General features: G+C 43.7%; 3 protein-coding genes across 6 annotated transcripts in view; 1 reads left to right on the top strand and 2 right to left on the bottom strand.

Annotated features, from left to right (window-relative positions):
* Positions 1-5,666, top strand: part of LOC112253748 (sodium-driven chloride bicarbonate exchanger) — a 39,497-nt gene extending 33,831 nt beyond the window's left edge. For 2 of the 3 annotated variants that reach the window (XM_042323970.1, XM_042323972.1), the window contains 9 exons: positions 431-592; positions 1,109-1,222; positions 1,312-1,473; positions 1,811-2,062; positions 2,220-2,462; positions 2,751-2,873; positions 3,013-3,080; positions 3,364-3,477; positions 4,382-5,666. In XM_042323970.1, the coding sequence (XP_042179904.1) occupies positions 431-592; positions 1,109-1,222; positions 1,312-1,473; positions 1,811-2,062; positions 2,220-2,462; positions 2,751-2,873; positions 3,013-3,080; positions 3,364-3,477; positions 4,382-4,442 (1,299 nt within the window). In that variant the 3' untranslated portion in view covers positions 4,443-5,666. Of the gene's footprint in view, positions 1-430; positions 593-1,108; positions 1,223-1,311; positions 1,474-1,810; positions 2,063-2,219; positions 2,463-2,750; positions 2,874-3,012; positions 3,081-3,363; positions 3,478-3,756; positions 3,796-4,381 lie in introns of all 3 variants that reach the window. The other variant, XM_042323971.1, reaches the window with a different exon arrangement.
* Positions 5,667-5,772: 106 nt separating this feature from the next.
* On the bottom strand, positions 5,773-18,659 carry LOC112255146 (adenylate cyclase type 10). 2 transcript variants are annotated; one of them, XM_042323969.1, is made up of 32 exons: positions 18,244-18,659; positions 17,989-18,093; positions 17,813-17,851; positions 17,562-17,705; positions 17,045-17,250; positions 16,848-16,938; positions 16,664-16,752; positions 16,239-16,430; positions 15,821-15,942; positions 15,362-15,438; positions 14,987-15,176; positions 14,723-14,778; positions 14,454-14,625; positions 13,989-14,181; positions 13,783-13,869; positions 13,384-13,664; positions 12,782-12,993; positions 12,488-12,619; positions 11,898-12,185; positions 11,427-11,738; positions 11,133-11,175; positions 10,820-11,033; positions 10,577-10,717; positions 10,300-10,466; positions 9,841-9,997; positions 9,321-9,525; positions 9,102-9,198; positions 8,912-9,027; positions 8,553-8,670; positions 8,144-8,339; positions 7,542-7,730; positions 5,773-6,879 (listed from the first exon to the last, which is right to left on the bottom strand). In XM_042323969.1, exons 1-32 carry the CDS (start codon positions 18,398-18,400, stop codon positions 6,661-6,663), a joined length of 5,007 nt encoding a protein of 1,668 aa, XP_042179903.1. In that variant the 5' UTR covers positions 18,401-18,659; the 3' UTR covers positions 5,773-6,660. The 2 variants fall into 2 exon arrangements, with proteins under 2 accessions (XP_042179903.1, XP_042179902.1); XM_042323968.1 differs by lacking the exons at positions 5,773-6,879; positions 7,542-7,730; positions 8,144-8,339 and having other exon boundaries at positions 8,607-9,027; positions 10,360-10,466.
* Positions 18,660-18,771: 112 nt separating this feature from the next.
* On the bottom strand, positions 18,772-21,684 carry LOC112253749 (glucagon-2). The gene is made up of 6 exons (XM_024425723.2): positions 21,573-21,684; positions 21,276-21,376; positions 20,876-21,031; positions 20,187-20,303; positions 19,420-19,563; positions 18,772-19,205 (listed from the first exon to the last, which is right to left on the bottom strand). Exons 2-6 carry the CDS (start codon positions 21,368-21,370, stop codon positions 19,181-19,183), a joined length of 537 nt encoding a protein of 178 aa, XP_024281491.2. The 5' UTR covers positions 21,371-21,376; positions 21,573-21,684; the 3' UTR covers positions 18,772-19,180.
* Positions 21,685-23,411: the final 1,727 nt, after the last annotated feature.

The following is a 23,411-nucleotide window of genomic DNA, read 5'->3' as shown; positions in this document are numbered from 1 at the left end:
CCATACTAGCGTTCTAAATAGTAGACTTTTTGGGTATGCAAAAATATAAAGTTTTATTGTATGTGAAATTTAAATAAATATGTATGCTTTAAATGGCAGGATGTCAGACTCAGTTCGGCTTTTCATCAAGTAGAATTTGCTGCACACTGAAGAGAATCGTCTTTTCACACCCACGTGTGTTTGACAACAGCTGATAATCAGAATAGGAGATGCGCTCTATAAACATAAACAAATAGCGGGGAACAAGCGCGATTGTGCATTAGATGAATTACTTCTCAGTATGAATGAGTAGCATGTTGATATTTGAATGTAGTACTGTTAATACACAGTATGTAGTTGTAGTAGGTAAGATGGCCAGTCTATCCTGTTAACTTCATAGGAAATATATGGGGTATGGAGTTCCACTCACATATCTCTCTATCTGCTGTAGGAGTGCTTTGTGTTCCGGGGGGAGTTTGAGGGCAGCGCCTGTGGCCCCCACGGACCCTACGTTCCTGACGTCCTCTTCTGGTCCGTGGTCCTCTTCTTCTCTACTGTCTTCATGTCCGCTTTCCTCAAGGAGTTCAAGACCAGCCGCTACTTCCCCACCAAGGCACGTCCATCTACACCTCAGGCTTCCTGAGTGCAAGGAATGTGGACCGGTAGCCACATGTGCAGGGATTTCAATGATATTTGATTGATTGATGCTTGCCAAATAATCTCTCAGGCTTTGGTGGATGTATCAGTGTAAAACCGCGTACTGGTGCTTCATAATATGAAAATCTACCCATTCTATTTCGATGATGTGTCAATGAGTGCTGTGTGCCGCATGAGTAAGAATAGATTTTGTAGTATATTGATGCCTCCTTGTGGCATCTAAGATATCCTACATTTACTTGCACTTTATTATAATGATTCTGATTATTTGCCTTTATTTAACCAGGTAGGTCATTGAGAACACATAGTCTTTTACGACAACGACCTGAACACGATAGATGTGAACAACCATGCAGACAAGTGAAGACTACAGACAAAGCAGACAAGTCATTTGTATTCAAATGACACTGAGCAATAGGAGATTGGCCATAAGCTCAGGTCCTAGTCTGACTGTGTTTCTCTTGCTCTTCAGGTGAGAGCCCAGATCAGTGACTTTGCTGTCTTCATCACCATCCTCACCATGGTCCTAGTGGACTATGCCCTGGGAATCCCCTCACCCAAACTGCAGGTCCCCAACAAGTTCAAGGTGAGTACACACACACACACACACACACACACACACACACACACACACACACACACACACACACAAATCATATTCACTCCCTCCCACAGCCAACCAGAGACGACCGTGGTTGGATCGTGAACCCAATAGGACGCAACCCGTGGTGGACCACTATAATCGCGGTCCTCCCTGCGCTGCTCTGCACCATCCTCATCTTCATGGACCAACAGATCACTGCTGTTATCATCAACAGGAAGGAGCACAAACTGAAGGTGATGGCTGCCAATTCAAGTCATTGTCAGCTTTTACAGCTAAAATGTGAAATTGAAAATGTAACATTATTACAATATAATGAACAATCAAAGCCCTAAAGGCTGATTCTATTTTGGGGTTTTGACCAAACATTTTTTGTGGACTATTTCAAATCTGTGCCATTTGACTATGGCTGCCTTTTCAACTAAAGCCTTGATTACTGTTCCTCATTTCTCCATAACTAAAGATCTGAACAGTATACAGTATATCTCCTTATTGTTCATGTATTATATATATACCGCCTGTATATCTGCAATATGGATGCCATAACCCCACATCTCTGGTGCCCATCAACAGAAGGGTTGTGGCTACCACCTGGACCTGTTTGTGGTGGGGGTGATGCTGGGGGTGTGTTCTGTGATGGGCCTGCCCTGGTTCGTGGCGGCCACCGTGCTCTCCATCTCCCACGTCAACAGCCTGAAGCTGGAGTCAGAGTGCTCGGCCCCCGGGGAACAGCCCAAGTTCCTGGGGATCAGAGAGCAGCGCTTCACCGGCCTCATGATCTTCCTACTCATGGGCTGCTCCGTCTTCATGACCTCTGTCCTCAAGGTGAGGGAGGTGCGAGGTCAAAGGGCAGACCTCAGATATACATGAGATCAGTTACAACACACACACTTTAGCACAGTCATGCTCACAAGCGCACGTGCATGAGCATACATACAGTAACTGTTGAAGACTAAATGGAGAGCTGCCTGTCTGTTTCCAGTTTATCCCCATGCCTGTACTGTATGGAGTGTTCTTGTACATGGGAGCGTCCTCGCTGAGAGGTATCCAGTTCTTTGACCGTCTCAAGCTGTTTGGCATGCCGGCCAAGCACCAGCCAGACTTCATCTACTTGAGACACGTCCCCCTGAGGAAGGTCCACCTCTTCACCATCATCCAGCTCAGCTGCCTGGTCCTGCTGTGGGTCATCAAGACCTCAAATTATGCCATCGTCTTCCCCATGATGGTAACGTGTGTGTGTGTGTGTGTGTGGACGGTGGGGTTGTGTTTGGGTGGGTAGGGTAGGGTGAGCGTGTTGGTGGGGGTGGGGGGGTCTGTGTGTGTGTGTGTGTGCACGAGAGAGCGATTGAGAAAGAGACGTTATGTCTGAGTATGTTGGCATTTATTTAGCTTTTATATTTAACTCGGTATTCACCTTAAGCTTTATGTAGAGTAGGTACAGCCTGTGTCGACGTCATTCACCACACTGAGTTGACAGGAGTAGAATGTAAGGAGAAGTGCTTCTCTTCTCTAGGTGTTGGCTCTGGTGTTCATCCGTAAGCTTCTGGACTTCATGTTCACCAAGAAGGAGCTGAGCTGGCTGGACGACCTGATGCCTGAGTGGAAGAAGAAGAAACTAGAGGAAGGAGAAGAAGAGGTATACAGTACTTGGTGCTCTTAAACATATTGAAGCCATACAGATATGTTAGCACATTATGACTCTATCAATCATCTGGGCTTGTGGTGCAATAGTGTGTGATTTTTAACAGTCACTTTCTTCATTTCTCTCTCTCCAGGAGGAGCCCAGTATTATAGTGGAGGAGGAGGAGGGGATAGTTACTTTGCCACTGGAAGGAAATTACAAGTAAGTCCAACTAACGAAACATCCAGAGACCGTGGGCACTAAAAAGTTAGATTTAAAAAAAAACCCGGTACAGGTTTTGGTGACTAACTATATAGAGGGCCATGTTGCGCAGGAGTTGTGTCAATACCGTGGCACAAGCACACTTCTTTTAGAGCCAGCAACAGAAAAAACGATTTCAGCTAATTCAAGATCAGGGCCTAAGCATCAACACATTTCAGAGGATGTCTTGACCATGAGAACCTGCAGTGACTGACAGAGCACCCTTGGTTTTTGTGTTCTGTAGGAGCGATCCCGCGACGGTGAACATTTCCGACGAGATGTCCAAAGGCTCCTTCGGGAGCGTGTGGAATAGTATTAGTCCCAGTGACAGCGCCAAGAAGGAGCCAAGCTCCAAAAGGTTTGGAATGTCCACCAATCAATCAATCAATCAATATCAACGTTTCACCAAAAATGCCATTTCATCTATTTATTGGACCTGTATATTAGCCGCAGGCCATTTTACTTGTCCAATCTCAACTACTGTCCTGTTTTCTATTGTTCATGGTGTGAATACTGTAAAACATATTTCATGTGGATATCAAAGGTGGATTTTGTCCTGCCCTTCGTTGTAGAGATATAGATGGTCATTAACTTCTATCTTGACTCCTATCCTTTCTCATTCCATTCCCATCATAAGCTCCCCTTCCTAACCTCTCAGAAGCTCATTATCCCAAAGGTAAGTGACTCCCAATCCTCAGTGGCATGGTGTTACATATCTTGTCCCTCCATTGCAGTTTTCTAGAACCAATGTGCAGTTTATCATTGTATGATGTGGAGGTGACAATATGAACGTGATGGTATTTTGTCGTGCAAGTGTGCCTGTAGTTTGAGTGTGGGACTTCAGTCTTAAGTACCCTGGAGCAACCTGTTATCTCTTGACCCATAAAGATCCACAGTAGAAACCACCAACTCAAAGTTGGCACTCAGGTCTAAACAAATGTCCCAAGGCGTCTCTCTTTGTTTTGAATGTTTCATGCTCACTGGTTTGGGGAATGTGAATGCATGCGTATGGTGGACAGACACACACACACACACGCACACATGGCATGCTCTGGTGTGGTTTGCCTCTGTGGTGGTTGAGGACAACTGCATCTCTAGGGTGGTTATGCATGATGGTAATAATACCCCAAGTCAAGAGTGCGTGACACTTCTGCCATGCAGGGCTCCAATACACAATACCATCCAGCTGGCCAGTTCAGTGGTATACTGTATGTCGTGTCTCCTCTAATGCTGTTTGTGACACGTAGCCTTCTGTTTTCCAGTGGTTGCGAGAGAAGACAAAAGAGGAAGGACTCAAAGTTGGACAGAGAGACGAGTTTGTGATCCATACCGGCTTCGTCACCGTTCTGTGGGAAATAACTCCTAACGTGCCACACTCGACCACCTCTGAACTGTGCTGCACCATGCGTTCTCGTCATGTAAGACTGTGTGTGTATGTGCAACTCGTGTAAATCTTTTAGAAACAGTGTTACCCTATGGAGGAACCAACAAACATTAACTGTGATTATTTTCTATGTATGTCAATGTATGGTGATACCGGCAACAGAGGAAGCAAGGAATTCATATTATTATGTCTATCTACCCGTGGGCCAATTTATTACAGATGTAAGATCTTAATTTGAGCAGGTTTGCTACAGCAGGAAATTAATCCTGAAGTATGGATTATAATTAATGGACATTTTTGTAAGGGCTGAACATATTTTCATAAGGTAAAATCAAGTCTGACATTTTTACGCGGAAATTACAAAACTTCAGACGGCTTTTTAAACCGTAAATACACTACACCCTGCAACAGGGTGATCAAATTAAGATCCTACATCTGTCTCAACCAAATAGTTTTTAAAGCAACCTTACTTTTTAATGGAATCGTTTGTATTTTGTATGTTTTTTCTATTTTTTCAGCATAGTAATCCTTTAAAAAAAATCAATTACAGTATACAACGAAAATCTTGTTCATGGAATAATCGATGTGTTTAGTTTTGTAATTTGACATCACTGTCGGGTCTCTGCACTTAACGATACGAAAACAGTATACTGTATATGTATCAAATGAAAGTGTTAAATGTACACGTTTTTTTCTTGAAATCTCATTTGTAACATTTTCACTGCCATTTTCCAGATGATTTGTTGATAGTATTCTTTCTCCATTACAGGCCAGTGTTATATTTCAGGCATTGGGGACCATTACATTCCAGTTAGCGTAGCAGCATAGCCCTGCCATTCTGTACCTATTGGGAATGTGATTCCTTTAGGGTTTTAACCATAGACTTTCAATGAACACCATGTAGTAAGTTATAGGATCTCTGGTTTTAACGATCAAATTGTCTTTGAAGAGGTTTGATGACCATGTAGATACAGTGCCTTCAGAAAGTATTCACACCCCTTGACCTTTTCCCCATTTTGTTGTTACAGCCTGAATTTAAAATGTAATTACATTTTGATTTTTTTGGTCAGTGGCCTACAAACAATAACACATAATGTCAAAGTGGAATTGTTTTTTGAAATTAACAAATTCATTCAAAATGAAAAGCTCAAATGTATTGACTCAGGGAGTTGAATACTTATCTAATCGAGATATATTACTGTTTTTTTTTTATAGATTTGAATTTTACAATTCATTTTAATCCCACTTTGTAACACGAAATGTGGAAAAAGTCAAGGGGTGTGAATACTTTCAAGAAGGCACTGTACCTGTGTGTTCCACGGGCATACAAATGTGTCTTTACCGGCATATTGTTCCAGTCACCCTGTCGGTACGTTATGTGATATCTTCTCCTGCATTCCAGTTTGTTTGACACCTACAACGTGATGTTGTGTTCTGATTCTGAACTACCAGTAACTGTATTTAAACACCTGCACAAAGGTGAATCAAACTTAGCAGTGTCTCTCTACAGGGATGTTGTGGTTAATTGATAGAAATGCAATAATAGCTTTGTGAGAAAGGGCAAAATGTAATAAAGTGAAGACTCTTAACGATGTACTATACATAGTATATTTTATTCATGTGTAAAGTGTTACTAATATGTTACTAAAAACTTTGAATTGGGGTAAGTGAAAACTCGTGGTTTTTATGTCGTTGACCTATATCCCATTGTACTGTGTTGTTGATGGATTTGACTTATTAGAGAAATAAGAATGGATCAATATCAATATCAAATTTTGGCCACTTTACTTGTGGAAATCTGCCTTTAAATTTAGTATTGATAGCTGAAGACAAGTTTATGTTTCAGAGTTTATTGACTCATCTGTGGAAAATGATCAATTCAGATATTTGTTGTTCTATTATAAATGTGATTTGTTATATGACAAAGAGAGAGAAATGTAGGAAACAATAAAGTGACTGAAACATCCTTTCATTTGGTGAATGTTCATATCTTGGCCATCCACTTGTGATCGAGATGAAATGATACCAACACTCATTAACCCCTAACACATCACAGTTCAAAACCAAATCGCCAATGACCTTACTTCCTTCCTATCTGCTCCAATAGCTTTCCCTATATACAGTGTTCTCCACAGTCTCAATAAAGGAACCGGGTCCCTATCCTTGGACTTTGAGGAGCTGGGTGTCCTCTGCCTTTGGGGCGAGGTGCAGGCTGGAGTTGTCAGCCCAGATCTCGCCCCCCACACCCACTAGGGTGTAGCGGGTATGGGCCAGCTCCTCTGGGTCCATCCCCCTAGCCTCCTCCCAGCTGGGCATGGTCAAAGTGGAAGCGAACCAGTTGCTGGTACTCTGCCTGAATACGCCGAACCACGAAATCTGAAGAGGTAGACAGAGAATATTCACAACATATTAGAAACGTCCTTAAATAAATAAATAATACATACTAATACGCACTACGCTCTACTTGTGTAGGCTATCAAGGAGAAAATACATCTACTACAGTGGAGGCTGGTGAGGGGAGGACGGCTCATAATAATGGCTGGAATGGAGTAAATGGAATGGCATAATACACATAAACCACGTGTTTGATACCAATCCAACCACTCCATTCCAGGCATTATTATGAGCCGTCCTCCCCTCACCAGCCTCCACTGGCTTGTACTACATGGTATACGACGTGTAACTGCAGTCTCTTAAATGCATGTGGTTGAGGTTTCTGTTCTGTGTGTGTGATGACTGCATACACATCACAGGAGGTTGGTGGCACCTTAATTGGGGAGGACGGCTCGTGGTAATGACTGGAGCGGAATCAGTGGAATGGTATCAAACATGGTTTCCAGGTGTCTGTCATTCCATTCGCTCCATTCCAGACATTATTATGAGCCGCCCTCCCCTCAGCAGCCTCCTGTGAATACTCATTACACGGTGTGTGAGATGAGCCATGCATCCAATACATCCTTCTGCCTGATTGTGTGTGTGTGTGTGTGTGTGTGTGTGTGTATGTTTTGTCATCTCAGGCCCTTCCTCCAGTACTGTACCTGGTTCTGTGTGATCCAGCTCTCCTCCAGCTTGTTGCCGTGCTGCTGACACAGCTTTAAAGCCTTGTTGAGGATGGCGTTGGCCAGAGCCTCGTGGCCCGCCAGCATGTACATGTAAGCTCTGAGGTGCAGCACCCGGGGCAAGTACATCTTGCTGGTCGAGTACTTCCGGTTGAACTCTGTGAAGTGCTGCATAAGAAATACTATGGCTATTAGGACCGTTTCAGGGAAAACATTTATCATTTGGCTGTGTGAGTTTTCTAAAGGTACATTATACACAACTGTGTGTGTGGGGGCATGTGAAGGCATATGTGCGTGAGGGAGAGCTTGAGAGAAAGACAGAGCGTCCTAATGTGTGTGAGCGTGTGCATAAACCTGTTCATGCATATATGTTAGTCATTTAGCAGACGCTCTTATCCAGAGCAATTATGATTAAGTGACTTGATCAAGGGCACGACGGCAGATTTTTCAACTAGTCGACTTGGGGATTCGAACCAGCAACCTTTTGGTTTCTGGCCCAACGCTCTTAATCGCTAGGCTACCTGTCGCTAGGCTACCCGTCGCTAGGCTACCCGTCGCTAGGCTACCCGTCGCTAGACTACCTTCTGTGTGCTCTGGTAGATGGCTTTGATGTGTTGGTTGTGCTCCACCAGGGCCTTTCTGAACAGCAGCACATGACACTCCAGGAACATGACCACGCCGTTGATGGAGTGGATGGATGAGGGAGCCTGTCGGGTCACTCCACAGGCCTTGGTGTAGAAGAAACAGGCCTTCTCCCACTCACACAGACGGGCATACCTAGGCCGAACGGGACACACACACACACACACACACACACACAGCAAAGATAGTAGGGTGGACTAGATTATAGCTTAGGGCTGCATTTTGAAAGGTACAAAATTGTAGAACGTTCAGCTAGAAATATGTTATGTAGAACAGAAATGCCTCTCTGGCAAGTAGAGAAAATAATCATGTGTGCTCTACTCATAACACTTCTATCAGTCCACTGACCACAGAGCCAGAGCAGAGTAGAGGTTCATCATCAGACTCTTGTCAGCCACCAGGTTAGGGTCTGACTGGGACTCCTCCACAAAGGTGTAGCACTCCTCAAACGGACGGAAGGCAAAGCCTGGAACACACACCATGAGACCCAACCTATGCTAGTGGTCCTCTGTAGCTCAGTTAGTAGAGCACGGAGCTCGCAACGGCGGTTCGATTCCCAGGACCAACCATATGTAAAATGTATGCGCGCATGACTAAGTCACATTGGATAAAAACTAAATGGCATTTCTAATTATTATCCATTAGTTCATTAACTAAGATATGTCACGTGGAGATGGTGTCCCACAGTGATGGAATATCCAACTTGCCTGAGTAGAGCAGGAAGTCAAAGCAGCCTGCATAGAACCAGCCTTTAGCCGTGCTGATGCGGGTCCTGTTTCCCAGGTACTCCAGACTCTGCATCAGCTGGACACACTCCTCATACCTGGGTATCATAGTATTCAACAGTAGATAAGGTACACATCCCAATAAAAGAAACAAGTAGAAGTAGTGCTTCACCTCTGTGTGAGGAGGAGGGGTGTGTGAAGGACAGAGATCACCAACATGTCCAGGCCCCGGCGGTTCGTCAGCTTGCTGATCTGCTCTGCTCGGAGACCTGAGAAGTAGAACTACTTTCAATACTGAAACTTTTTTGCTATTTATTTCTTCTCCGTCTGTCTCGCTTGCTTACACACTTATTTGTTTAAACCGAACACACACATCCACTCCTCTCCTCACCATACTGGATGGAGTCGTGCAGGGCTCCGGAGCAGAGCTTGACGATGGAGAGGGAGCGTATGAAGTAGCTGGTGAGGATCAGGCCCTCCATGCAGTCAGGCAGCTCAACACAGGTTCCACACAGCATCCTCTCATAGATCTTACACCGGTCGTCCTGACCATTCAGCTGACAATACTGGAGGTAGTCGATGCACGAGAAGATGATCTATAGACAGAGGTGGTGTGTCTGCGAGTGAGAGGGATGTGGAAGAGTGTAGTGGTGAATGTATACCAGGGTTCCCCAACTGGCAGCCCACGGGTGCTTTTATTTATATATACTCTCTTAAGGATGGAAGACTTAGAGAATATTAGATAATCTGTATTTCCTGATGAATCAATCTCTGAACAGTGTCTCTCTTTCTCCCCCCTCTCCCTCTCAACACACTGAGCCACGTTGTGTTTGAGATTTCCACTGACCGAACAAACCCATTCCCCCCCCTGTTTTCCTGTAAAAAACAGAGAAGCAGAGTAAACAATCCACCTTGGTCTCCTCTGCACTCTTCTGGGCTGAGTTCATCTCCATAGTGATGGCCAGCGATGCATTGAGCATGTTCTTGGGAGCTCTCCTCATGCAGCCGATCTGCCACATGTACGACAGACAGCAGATCTGCTCGTGGAGGAACGCCAGCTTCTTCTCTCTTTGGACACCAAGACAACAACAATAACACCTAAACAACAAAACCTTTAAAAAGTGGAGCATGCACACGATTGTAAGATCCACTCAATTGATGGTGGAGCGCCTACATCACCACTGTGCTAGAGTTTATCTTTATAAAACTTTTTTACTGTTTGAGTTGAATGCAGATAAATGACTTAATTGTAGGTTGCGGTATGTTGTCGTATTTTGTCGTCAATAAACGGAAAATAGTTGATATTATAGTGCTTGCTGTATATAAAATTGGTTTAATCTTTATAGGGGCTTGTTGAACATAGAACACACCCAGGGTTGTCAGGGTTCTTGAATCTGTAGCACAGACTCTTCATCTTCTCACAGACATACTTCAGGGACATGGCCACGCGGTTCGTAGGGAGACGTCTGTTCAGGAGCCGTAGGGCGCTGGAAAACATGCTCTCAGCCTCCTCGATTTGGCCTGTGTTGTACAACACCTAAATGTACAACAAACTATACACTTTAGTTTGAGAAAAGCACTATTTTGTATACATTCAAATCGTCCTTATCCTTTGAGATCATAAATATCATTTCAGTGAACTGTTACCTCCCCTCTGAGACGGAAAATACAGGCTCTCTCAAAGTTGTTGATTTTCACTTTGACTTTCGGGTCGGCAGTCTCAAAGGCTGGCTTGCCCACTTTCAGATTATCCAGTATGATCTTGGCTTCGTTTAAATAGGACAGGGCCTGTGAGAGAGAGAGAGAGAGAGAGAGAGAGAGAGAGAGAGTGAGAGTATTTCTGTATGAGCATGAACAGATCAGAAAAAAGTGTAAAGGACACACACACACCTTGAGGTTGTTGGAGAGGTAAGCCGATGCTGCGGCGGTCTCTAGCAGGTAATAAAAGGTTTTGGGCACGTCGCCCACACCTGTGCAGTGGCGCACCATGGGGCACAGCACACACTCTGTCACCTGGGCACACCTACACTTCCTGGTTCTGTCCACTGTGGTGTTGTACTCATTCACCATAGAATCTAGTTTCAACAAGAACTCGTCCTCCTCACTGACACACGCAAACACACAAATACATTTGTTATGGAATCAGCCCACTTGTATTACTGGCCAGCTGATCTGGGACCAGGGGTAGAATATAAAACCTCACCTGTTGGGATGCAAAGGGCTGACCTGGTTCAGTTGTATAGTCTCTGAGAGGTGGAGAGGAGAACAACACCAACAGCACACGTCAAATCAACCCTCAATGGTTACTTAGATCAGTTGGTTACAGCGTCACTAGTGTCAATCTGCATGAGCGTGTGTGTGAAGTGTTTGTGTGTGTGTGTGTGTGTGTTTGGCCGAGCATGAGTGTTTGCGTCTGTCTCTCAGGGAATGTTTGTGTGCGTTTTTCTCAGCTTGCGTGTGCTTCTCTAGCGGAGAGGTCAGTGGGTCCATCACTCACCCTTGGGGAGCCCCAGTGTAGTACTTTGGCCCAGGAACAGGGCCTCCCCAGACTCTTGTATGTTGAGCAAACTCGGGTGGATCTCGATGAGGTTGTACCCTATAGCCGCCTTGTGGCCGAAGATGAACTCGGCAATGCCGCAGTCCCTGCAGCGGTGGGCCTGCTTGAGGAGGTAGCTGGCACACTTCTGGTGGATCTCTCTCTTCTGCTCCTTCAGCCACAGCTCGTAGGCCGTCTCCTTGACCAGGGCCGTACAGAAACGCATCACCCTGCAGCGCCACGCGCCGTCCACAGACGCCTTGCCTGACACTTCTGAGAGGGGGGGTGAAGGAGGAAGGGCGAGAGAAATATACATGAGAGTGGGAGATAGATTTGGGGGGAGGAAGGTAGAGAGAGTCAGAGGGGAGACAGAGAGAGGTAGAGAGAGTGAAAGTTTTCCTTGTCTGCGCTAGCCTCAGCTCCACTACTGACCTTCACGGACGTCTTCTTGGCTGTCCTGGACACAGTAGCAGTTGAGTGCATCCCAGCACTCTGACTCCTTGGTGAGTTGCTGGGTGAACTGCTTGGGCTTGGAGCCGCACTCAAACGTGCCCGACTTGAACAGGGAGGTGAGCGACAGGTTGAGCTTGTCAGGGTTTTCTGACTCTGGCAGGATGTTGATGAGCATCTGCGTGGTGATGGTTTGGCCGATGATGGCAGCACACTTCACCACCATCTGGTCGGCCGGCTGCAGGTGGTCTAGGTGGGCCAGGGCCATGCCTGAATAGAATTCCCTTTTATTAGTAGATCGGTTGGTAGAGAATGGCGCTTACAACGCCAGAATAGCGGGTTCGATTCCCGGGACCACCCATATATAAAATGTATGCATGCATGACTAAGTCGCGTTGGATAAAAGTGTCAGCTAAATGGAACTTATTATTAGTAGGCCAATAGACATGCCTGAACAGAAAACATCCTTAATGATTTTAGTGTTTTATTTATGAGTCATTTCTATCAAATAAGACTAATGAGATGAGGTTGCATTGTGTTTGGGGGCAGAATGCAGGAACCCTGTACTACACCTTTCAATGTCAGAGGGATGGGAACTTCGTGGAATTTGGCAGCTTCTCCAACAAAACAGACCAAAGCACGGTCAACAAAATGGTCCAGGGCTGTGATCTTGCGGGATTTCAACATGGATGCCTTGGGTGGACCTGCAACATTACAGTGTTTCACAAACAAGGGTGTTGATTGGCTGGGAAACCTGCCACTCATTATTCTCAGCCAATAGGTCTGTCCGTTTCACAGACAAGGGTGTTAATAGGCCGGGAGACCTCCCACTCAGACATTTTCAGCCAACAGATCCATCTTCCTACCCAGCGCTCCGGCCCTGGCGTCCTCCTCTTGCCCCACCTGGCTGGGTTTGGAGCAGTGTACCACCAGGGTGGGCTCAGGGAACAGGATGTCTACGTCTTTAGCCTCATCCTCCCCCTCCACCTCCTCGATCACGATCAGATTTCCCAGATACAGACTCTTCAAGAGCTCCTCACAGTAGTATGGAACTCCATGGCTTCTCTCCACCAGGAACCTATAAAACAGATGACACTTTTAATTGATACATGGCATGTTTTCATGAGGTAACTCCGGTTTCTTCTGTGAGATATTCATGTACTGAGACAATGACAGCCTTAGAATGAGTCTTAAAAAAATTGCTATACAGTCGACAAGCCAATTCAAAAATGTACATTCAAATAAATTACTTTTTACTTCCTCTGGAATTCGATGCTTCAAGTTGTCTTTGAGGGGTCAAAGGTCAAATTGGGGTGCTTATATTTGTCCTGTTTCACTGTATGTACAAGTGGGTAACCTGAACGTGTGTGAGGTGTGAAACTCCCAACTCCCCCCCGAGACACCCTCGGCGAGTCGATATGTGTAACGTATGTATATTAACACAGTGTGTGTGTTTGTGTACACGTACAGCTCCACCTCGCTAGGGATGCGGACCACCCCCAGGATCTGGCAGGCTAGCTGGGCGATGACGGGGGGCTCCAACCCAGGCAGGTTAAGGTAGAGGGTCCGGGGGTCCTTGATGATGCGGCTAAGCTCCGAGAAGGGCCCGCTCTGACTGGTGTGGGGGAGAAGGGCCATACACACCAGAACCGAGGCTTTTTCACATGCTTCGAGCAGGAAGGTCAATGAGGATCGATCCACAAAGTGAGCCTGGTCCAACACATACACGCACGGCTCGTCCTCGGCGAACTGGACAGACCACACACACGTAGTTATCACGAATCAATTGAATTCTAAGTAATCAAACAATCAATTCTCCACCTAAGTCGTGCTTTTACATCATCCACGTTATTTTCTTCTACATTACCTTGCAAAACAACTCCAGAAAGTAGTTCCTCATCTTCTTGTTCTTCGTTTGACTGTCCATGAGTGACACATCCTTCGACACAGGAAACTAAAAGCATAGAACAGATCTTACAGAAAAGACCCACCTACCCTCGTTAGCTACTACGAAAACAGAATAAGAACTTTTAGAAAAGCAACAGTTCAGAGACCTGTTAGTCAAGGACCTACCTTGACTAACAGGATATCATTGAGAAGGCAGAGGTTCTGCCTCATCTTTGGGTCTAGGATCTTGGAGAGGAGGACTCTCTCTCGCTCGGCGTAGCTCTTACAGTTCTGAACTGACATGACGATGGCCAGTAGGGTCTGGAGGGCGTAGTTGGACTGCTTGATGTCCGTCTTGGCCAGCTCAAAAGAGATCACTCTGAAAGAAAGGAGACAGAAGAAATGCTTTCCAATCCCCCAATGTTGATGTCTATTTTTCTTTGTCACTACTGGAGTTGACTTACAACGAAATTAAATGACCACGGCTTGGGATATAGCACATATCTGTTTGTATTATCAACTAGCCTGGTGTCAGATCTGTTTGTGCATTTGGCATGACAATGACCATCATAGTTGCCAAGACCTGAGCTGGGACCAGGCTAACTAACCAGGCTGATCTGGGACCAGGCTAAACTAACAGCTGGCACTAACCTGACTCCCTCCTTGGCTGTTCTGTATACCACCTCAGCCAGCAGGCGGCTCTTGCCATAGCCGATAGGTCCCTCGTAGATCAAAACATTGTTGTAGTTCTTGTGACCTGCAGCCCTGGCCTCCAAGAAGCCCTTCAGCATGCTGGAGTACACTTCAATTTCTTTCTCTCGGCCTAGGGAGCATTTGAGCGCAACATTATCATTCAAATCAATGTGATTTCCACGATGAATGCATGTCATTCATAATCGTCAATACTTGAGAAAACTCACCCAAAAGAGGATATCCCTCCTCTCTCTCAACGGACATAGGTGCTTTACCAACAGTTCTGGAGATGAGATTTGGTTTTATAAGCATGTATGAACCTTTATAATTTCTTATTACAATATGTCTCATTATGTAGCTTTTCAATACAAGAAAGCCACGACAACACACTTAATTATCTAACATGACAATAGTACAGTCCACAATATGAAAGTGAGTACCAGTCAAGAGTTAATGGTATAAATGATGTTGGTCACATCAGATGGTCGTACATCTGCTGTTTATTGGCCATGAATTGATAAAGGACTCCAGGGTTCTTGACTCCCTTCATGGCTTTCTTGGGCAGCTCGTTAAAATAAAACGCGGGCAGTTTTGAGTAGTAGCAAGTCTCGCTGTCACATGACACCACCCCGGGGTAGTGCATCATCAGCCGTGCCGCCAGGTTCACCTTACGACCAATCACTAACGGCAAAGGACACAGAGATAGAGTTCAAAGTGCATAGGTCAAACTGGTCAAAATCTGAACATAATAGTTATGTGAGTTAAAAAAAACAATATAAAAGAGTCTACAACAAGTTATAGTAAGGTGGCAGTGGCAAAGCACAGTTCCAGCTGAGAGTTCAAGAGGATGTCAAGGTGGATTGTACCTGTGTATTCATGCCTCACTGGATGTCCTACTACACCACAGAACACTGGACCTGTGGTTACTCCAACAGAGACAGTCCTGTTGGACAACATTGGACCTTTTGTTAACTAACTATACAACATATTGCCCTCAAGTGTAATACAGATGTAGGATCTTAATTTGAGCCAGTTTTCTAGAGCAGGAAAATAGTCCTGTAGCAAAAGAAAATGTGAATTATTATGTGAATTATAATTCATGGTCATTTTTGTAGGAGTTTATACATTTTTCGTAAGGGAAAATCAAGTGGAAATTTCAAACTTCAGAAGCCTTTTTAAATCTCAAATACACTACAAGTTTAACATGTCCTGCATTGCAGGGAAATGATCCTGCAACAGGGTGATAAAATTAAAATTCTACATCTGTAGCTTGATAAAAATTAAAGGTATGTGGTCTTAGAATATTAGGATGAAATGGGACTTACTTGAGGCTGCGGATCTCTTTCTGGCAAAGGTCATGTACTCCATAGGCAGCCTGTAAGGCGTGGGCACTCTCATCCTCCCGCTTGTCCCCAGGGAGCCCAAACAGACAGAGGAAAGTACAGCCCTGCAACAAACTCCTTGTTATTTAAAAACATACAGTGGGTTTGACTGAAGAAGAAAGTATTGGTGAGTGCACCCATTGTTTCTGTTTCTGGTTAATTGTGTTTGTAGTTTTTCTCATTGCCACCGGGGACAGAGAATTGCTGGGTTGTTTTCATTTGTTCACACCGTACCAAAACATTTTGCATTTCTTATTGGACAAGTTCAGGTTAGTCCCTCCCTGTTTCAGCCTGTTTACATTCATTTGGTTCCTACTGAATAAACCCCCAGGATTCCACCTTGAACAAACCACTAACTGACCTTGTCGAACATGAACACTTTATTGACCCTCCCGTGGTGCTTGACTATCTGCTGACCAATGCCAATGGCAGCCTGGTGGATGGTCATACACTGCTCCTGGTCACTCTCTCCTCCCTTGAACTGCATGTTGACAAACACTATGGTGGCCGGACGCATCTCAGAAAGATACTCCAGAGGCTGGTCGTCATCTATCTAACGAGGGAGGAGAGGTCAGAATAGAAACCCATGGCTACGTTCCAGTGACCGTACTAACATACTTAGTAGAATGTTTAGCTCAATACATTTCTTAATTCTAGGGAAGTAGTAGTGTGGACATTTAAACAGAGCCTACATTTATACATTCACAAATAGTGATTCTGATTTGGGTAAAAACTGACAACTTTTGCTATTGTACAGAAAGAGGACGGTAGTAGGTAGGTTCTTACCTTCTGCAAAACCGTTTTCATGATGTACTTCCGTAAAGTTTTCTCAAGCTCGGCGTTTGGCATCAGTCGAGATGCTCTCCTCACACAATCTGTAGACCAAAAAAAGGTCTGGTTAGGATGTTACAACACAACCGTAGAAGTAGAAATATCACAGGCAGATATCTAGCGACTCTCGTTACGGTACCTCTTGTCACTTTTTCATGCTCTACAGATGTTCCTATTGAATCCTGGTACTTCTCAACAGAGAAACTGGGCTCTCGCTTGATGTATCGCACCTGCATTGAATGACAACCATTTACATATAGTAATCTAGAAACCACCTGCCTGCTTGAAACTGCATTCATCATAAATGTATGTATCCATCCATCCATCCACAAACACCTTCACGGCTCTCTCGTTCTCTATGGGGTCAATGGCGATGTTGTCCCTCTCACATAGTTCCCAGGCGTTAGGTGACAAGATGATTGTGCTGGCCACCGCCAAACCCTCTGCCAGCCGCACCTCGTCTACCGCCCGGCCAATCACCACAAAGTACTGACTGATCTCGTCTCCTACGATCACCTTGGAGAGCTTCCCAGCAGATATACCTTGGGACAGCAGAGGAGAAAGGGTATCATATTTGAGGTTCTAGTTGCCTATAAAGTCAAGTGTAACCGGATAATAAGGGCACAAATTCACAAAGAGTAGAGTACTGATCTAGGATCAGGTCCCCCTTATTCAAATCAAAATCAAATCAAATGTTATATTTAGCAGATGTTATTGCAGGTGCAGCGAAATGCATGTGTTCCTTATGATTTAAAAGGAAAAACTGATCCTAGATCTGCACTCTTTGTGAATACAGGCCCTGGTGTTATAGCACAAACATGTCTCTCGGCCTGTTGGAGACTCAGACAAGCACCTATTTTAACTTTTAGCTGACAGCCCACTTCCGTCTCCCGGACTCCACACTGGTCCTGGATGTTGAGGCTGCATTTGACTACCAGGGAGATTACTTCACTGAGCTGGACTCTCTCCACAGTCCATAGAGCCAAGATGGCATCGCCTGTGATTAAAAGTTGTTTGGCCATGAAGAGTTGAAAAGCACTGTAACTAGGAATTGTGATCATGGTGAATCTTTGTCTAAAAGCTGAGAGGGAAGCCTATTGTTACCTGCATAATTCAGAATATCTCCCCCAGCATCAAGGATATCTGAAATACAGGCAACAAAGCATTGCTTGGTAATATTCTTTTTTAGACTAATTTATTCTAAGTTAAGTTAACTAACGGTACATCACGTTAGATTGATATTGTGTTGCTTTAACTTAATAAAACCATCGCTAACTTACGACTGACTATTTCCCCAATGTAGCTGTTGAGTGTGCGTGTCAACTCGTCTGCTCCATAGCCTTTCTTGCTACTCAAACTGAATTTCTCCGTCAGATTAGTGAAGCCTAAAAAATATACAAAATGGATTAGTTGACTTCCAGCTAGTGGTTTAGCAAACGTTAGCTAGGTAGCTTCTAAACGTAGATCGAAAGGGAATTCCAGCTCATGTTAGCTAGCGAGATAGCTAATGTAGCTAGCTACTGAGATTAGCTTGCCTGAGACATCCGCGAAGAGAAGGACTCCATGAAAGTTCTCTGCGTAGGGGATATCGTTGGTGAGGGTGCTGTAGACAACAAGATCAGGTACATGGGCAGCTATTTTGCTTATTTTGTACGAGTCCTCTATCTCACCCTCTCCCTTTATCCAACCCATTTTAGCTGTAGTTTAGGGGCATCATGTTTTTCCGTTGAGCGAATCTGAACGGTCGTTTTTTTCCGTGAACGTTCTAGAATTTAGCTGTTCACTACAAACGCTGGTTCACCATTTCAAAAACAAGTAGCTATGAAAAGTATTTTTTTAATAACTAAACGTTACTTGAATGCCTTGCATTTCGGTTTCAGAACCATGGACAGAGCTTCTTTGAGACGCAAAACCACAGTTTCTCAACTCTAGTCTAGTACATAAACTACGATCATTGGCACAACAGTTGAATGTTGTGATGTTTTTTTTTTCAGCACCATAAAGTGAAATAGTTTGGGATTCCATTGTATGGATGCATGGCTAGTCAAAAACAGTACAGCAAACACAATGAAAGAGTTTAATTTTGCAGAGCAGGTTTTGATACATATAGGATAAAAAACCTAATTCACACAAATTTACCAGATAATTTTGCACATTATATCTGAGTTTTTACCATGTTCCCTTTTTTTTTCAACATTACAAATATAGAAAATAATGTTAATTTATAGAAAAATATTTGTATAATTTGACAACTGATGCATAAATGCACCACAAAGTTAAGGAAGAATACATTATCTGTTTTTTTTATCACATAATGTAGAGTAAACAATGTAAGTATTTCCAACATTGTATCAACGTTACAACAATGCTAAGCAGTATGGCTTTTTAGTATGGCTTTCAGTTTTTGTCAAGGCTTATCATTTGTAGCACAGTATCCACGTTTCTCTTGAACAAGGAAGCGTTTGTCTTCTTTCAATGATCTTCTTGACGTTTGTTACTGAAATAAACAATAAACAAAATGATCAAACTGTGACACCGTACAGTAACACAGTTAAGTGTGTGAGAGTGAGATACAGAGAAAAAGAGTGTGACAACAATAAATTATTGATTAAAATGGCACCAAATTCACTCGTTTTAATCAGAGCCCCAGTGCACAATAAAGGCAGTAGGGTCCCATTTCATACAGCTTCTGGTTGTGTTCTGATGTTTACCTTTTCCCTGAGGGTTTGGAGGTCATGACCCAGAGTAAATACTCTTTGGCAGCCAAGCTGTCTAGGACCTTGTTCACGTCACTGGTGAAGCTCCCATCTACATGTCTTCTGCTCATTGGGCCATTCCTGCTCTCCTCTGCAGATCTAGGTACAGCACACAAGACAACACACCCTTGTCAGTGGTTCCAAACACAATACTTCCACACACAAAACTTCCACACACAATACTACCACACACAGTACTTGCACACATAATACTTCCACACAAAATACTTCCACACTCAATACTTCCATACACAATACTTCTGTACATGATTACCAACCAGGTTGGGTTCAACTTTTAGTCGGCCGAACACATTTTCTTCAGGAAATGTACCCTTTTCTAGTTGCGCCTTATGACTATTGGATGATTTCTGAAGTAGTGATCTGTAGCTGTAGTCATTCATTGTGCATTAGAGGACACCTTGGCTCCCTGAACAGGTGTTTGTGCACACAGTAACTGTGTAATATGCTCTCTTCCAACCCAGTCAATACAGCCATCCGAGGGGCAAATATCAATAAATGTATCAATAAATGCAGAGCATAGTTTCATGGGATTTATTGGGCACGACCACATAAAATGTCAACACAGGCCTTAAGAAATCAGAAAGTGACGGTGTGGCAATGGATCAATTAGCTAAGTAGTTGATTATCTTTTCTCTCTCTCTTCTTCTCGCGTTAGACATGACACACAAGAGGTTGGTACTGTAGGGTGAAGGGAAGCCTACTCTCGTCTGGCCGGTCCTGATTTGAGCCAGGAAACAAAGTCCTTGGCCGCCTGGTCCTGTAGGTAGGTGCTCACGTCGCTGGTGTAGGTCCCATCGGCATGGCGTTTGGATGGAGCACTAGATGGAGGTAGAGAGGAAATGGTGTGATGGACACGAAACTCCACTCAACCAATTATAGTACTGTGAAATCATTCTGGCTCAGCTAAAAATGGCCTCTGAGTTCTTATAACTGTCTTTCACTAACTTTGCTAGTAAAACATTCAAATATTGTATTTTAAGTGTATGTATTAATACACAAGTTGAGGATAAGTTGATAATGAAAATGGATGGGTGGTATTAGTTTCAAAGTGATGAGTAGTGTTAATGTCGTCATGTTACTTTGTTTGACTTGGAAAGACTGTGTATATGAATATGTTGCTCAGTACTATCCTTTCTCTGTATGTATAAACAATGCCATAATATACATGGTGCTTTAGACATGTGTTTTTGGGATGAAGTTTACATCTCCATCCAAATCTTTGATTGTTCATCTCAAGAAATGCCGTATTCATCACATTAAAAGTTTAATTTAAAAAAACAGAACTGTTCTTGTTTTCATTATGAGAAATATCTTATTATTTCTCGACCCCACAGTATAATATCAGTCATGAGCCTAGAAATATATAATATTACTCTGATGAAACACTCACCCACTCCTCTTGGAGTTCATAAGCCATTGAAGAAAGTCCCGAGCCATCCTTTCTTCCTGGTATTTACTGTAGTAGTTAGAGAAGGTTCCCTCGGAATGTCTCTTCATGTTAGGCACGCCCCTCAAATCCTCCAATAGTGAGTCTGCTGTCTCTAAGCTGCAGGAGAAGAATAATCTTTCATGCTGAAATTCTGCTGATAGATGCCTCATTATAGTCTAATTATGATTGACAGTTGCTGTTGGATACATGTACATGATGTGTTAAACACTAGTCATTCCGTCTGTACTCTACGTTGTAACTGTACATTTTTTTTCTCTGATATGTTCTGAAAATATTTGTTAAAATATCCCATGGAAAATTGTGATTCCCCCATGGAAAATATAAAATTTTTGAGCTGAACCTTGAGTTGTCCTCAGCCTCTTGCAGAGGAACTTGCCAACTGCTCTGTATGATGACCAGGAGGAGAACACCAGCCAGGGAGTGGATGCCAAACATTGTGACCTGCAGACAGAACTACAATTGAGTAACTTAGCCGAAGACAGTCATGTCCATTTTACATTGACAAGCAAAAGGCTCCGTATCAATCATACATCCATTGACAAAATCAAAGGTTTTGTTCACAATGGAAAAACTCATACAGTTTTGAAAAAGATTTTCCTAAATCAATTAAGACGTGTCCTGGATGCAAGAAACTCACCTGTTTCTGTTAATATGCGGGTAGATGAGAAGAAATGTGTGTCTGAGAGAGAGTGAGATCCTCTTCTTCAGTCCTGGTTCCTTGTGGTTGTATCTTGCTGACCTGACTGGCTGTGGGGGTCTTATATAGCATGGCCATGAGGCCAGGTCTGCTCCGGTGGCCCAATCCTCCCACTCTCCCACTCTGTTACACCCATTTGTTACTCTCAATCCATTACACATAGGGCCCCGTTTGGTTGCATTGGATTAACTCGCAATGAAACGTCTGTTTAAAATGGAAGATGTGGCATTATCCATGCGAGAAAACAGCTGTCACTTAGGTGTAGAAATCAAACAAGATGACATCCTGTCAAATAGTGTGTGTGTGTGTGTGTGTGTGTGTGTGTGTGTGTGTGTGTGTGTGTGTGTGTGTGTATGTTTGTGTGTGTGTGTGTTTACTGTAAATGGGAAGCTGAGTCAGTGTTTGTGGATTTTATTAACTATGATAGAATCAGAGGTGGAAAATATTTTTGGGGTGTTTATACAGTACCAGTCAAAAGTTTGGACACACCCACTCATTCGAGGGTTTTTCTTTATTTTTTACAATTTTCTACATTGTAGAATAATAGTGAAGACAAAACTATGAAATAACACATGTGGAATCATGTAGTAACCAACAAAAAGTGTTTTAAAAAATCAAAGTATATTTTATACTTAAAATTCTTCAAAGTAGCCACCCTTTGCCTTGATGACAGCTTTGCACACTCTTGGCATTCTCTCAACCAGCTTCATGAGGTAGTCACCTGGAATGCATTTCAATTAACAGGTGTGCCTTGTTAAAAGTGAATTTGTGGAATTTCTTTCCTTCTTAATGCGTTTGAGCCAATCAGTTGTGTTGTGACAAGGTAGGGGTGGTATACAGAAGATAACCCTATTTGGTAAAAGACCAAGTCCATATTATGGCAAGAACAGCTCAAGTAAGCAAAGAGAAACAACAGTCCATCATTACTTTAAGACATGAAGGCCAGTCAATCTGGAAAATGTCAAGAAATTTGAACATTTCTTCAAGTGCAGTCACAAAAAACATCTAGCGCTATGATGAAACTGGCTCTCATGAGGACCGCCACAGGAAAGGAAGACACAGAGTTACCTCTGCTGCAGAGGATACGTTCATTAGAGTTACCAGCCACAGAAATAAATATTTCACAGAATTCAGATAACAGACACATTTCAACATCAACTGTTCAGAGGAGACTGCGTGAATCAGGCCTTCATGGTCGAATTGCTGCAAAGAAACCACTACAAAAGGATACCAATAATAAGAAGAGACTTTCTTGGGCCAAGAAACATGAGCAAGTCCAAATTTTAGATTGTTGGTTCCAACCACCATGTCTTTGTGAGACGCAGTGTAGGTGAACGGATGATCTCTGCATGTGTGGTTCCCACCGTGAAGCATGCAGGAGGTGTGATGGTGTGGGGGTGCTTTGCTGGTGACACTGTTTGTGATTTATATAGAATTCAAGGCACACTTAACCAGCATGGCTACCATAACATTCTGCAGCAATACGCCATCCCATCTGGTTTGCGCTTAGTGGGGCTTATTATTTGTTTTTCAACAGGACAATGACCCAAAACACATCTCCAGGCTGTGTAAGGGCTATTTGATCAAGAAGGAGAGTGATGGAGTGCTGCATCAGATGACCTGGCCTCCACATTCACCCAACCTCAACTCAATTGAGATGGTTTAGGATGAGTTGGACCGCAGAGTGAAGGAAAAGCAGCCAGCAAGTGCTCACCATATCTGGAAACTCCTTTAAGACTGTTGGAAAAGCATTCCTCATGAGCTGGTTGAGAGAATGCC

Source organism: Oncorhynchus tshawytscha, linkage group LG07 (genome assembly GCF_018296145.1).
Source record: "Oncorhynchus tshawytscha isolate Ot180627B linkage group LG07, Otsh_v2.0, whole genome shotgun sequence".
In the NCBI taxonomy this organism is placed as follows: domain Eukaryota; kingdom Metazoa; phylum Chordata; class Actinopteri; order Salmoniformes; family Salmonidae; genus Oncorhynchus; species Oncorhynchus tshawytscha.
The sequence above is the reverse complement of the archived record's forward strand: the minus strand, read 5'-3'. Positions and strand labels throughout refer to the sequence as shown.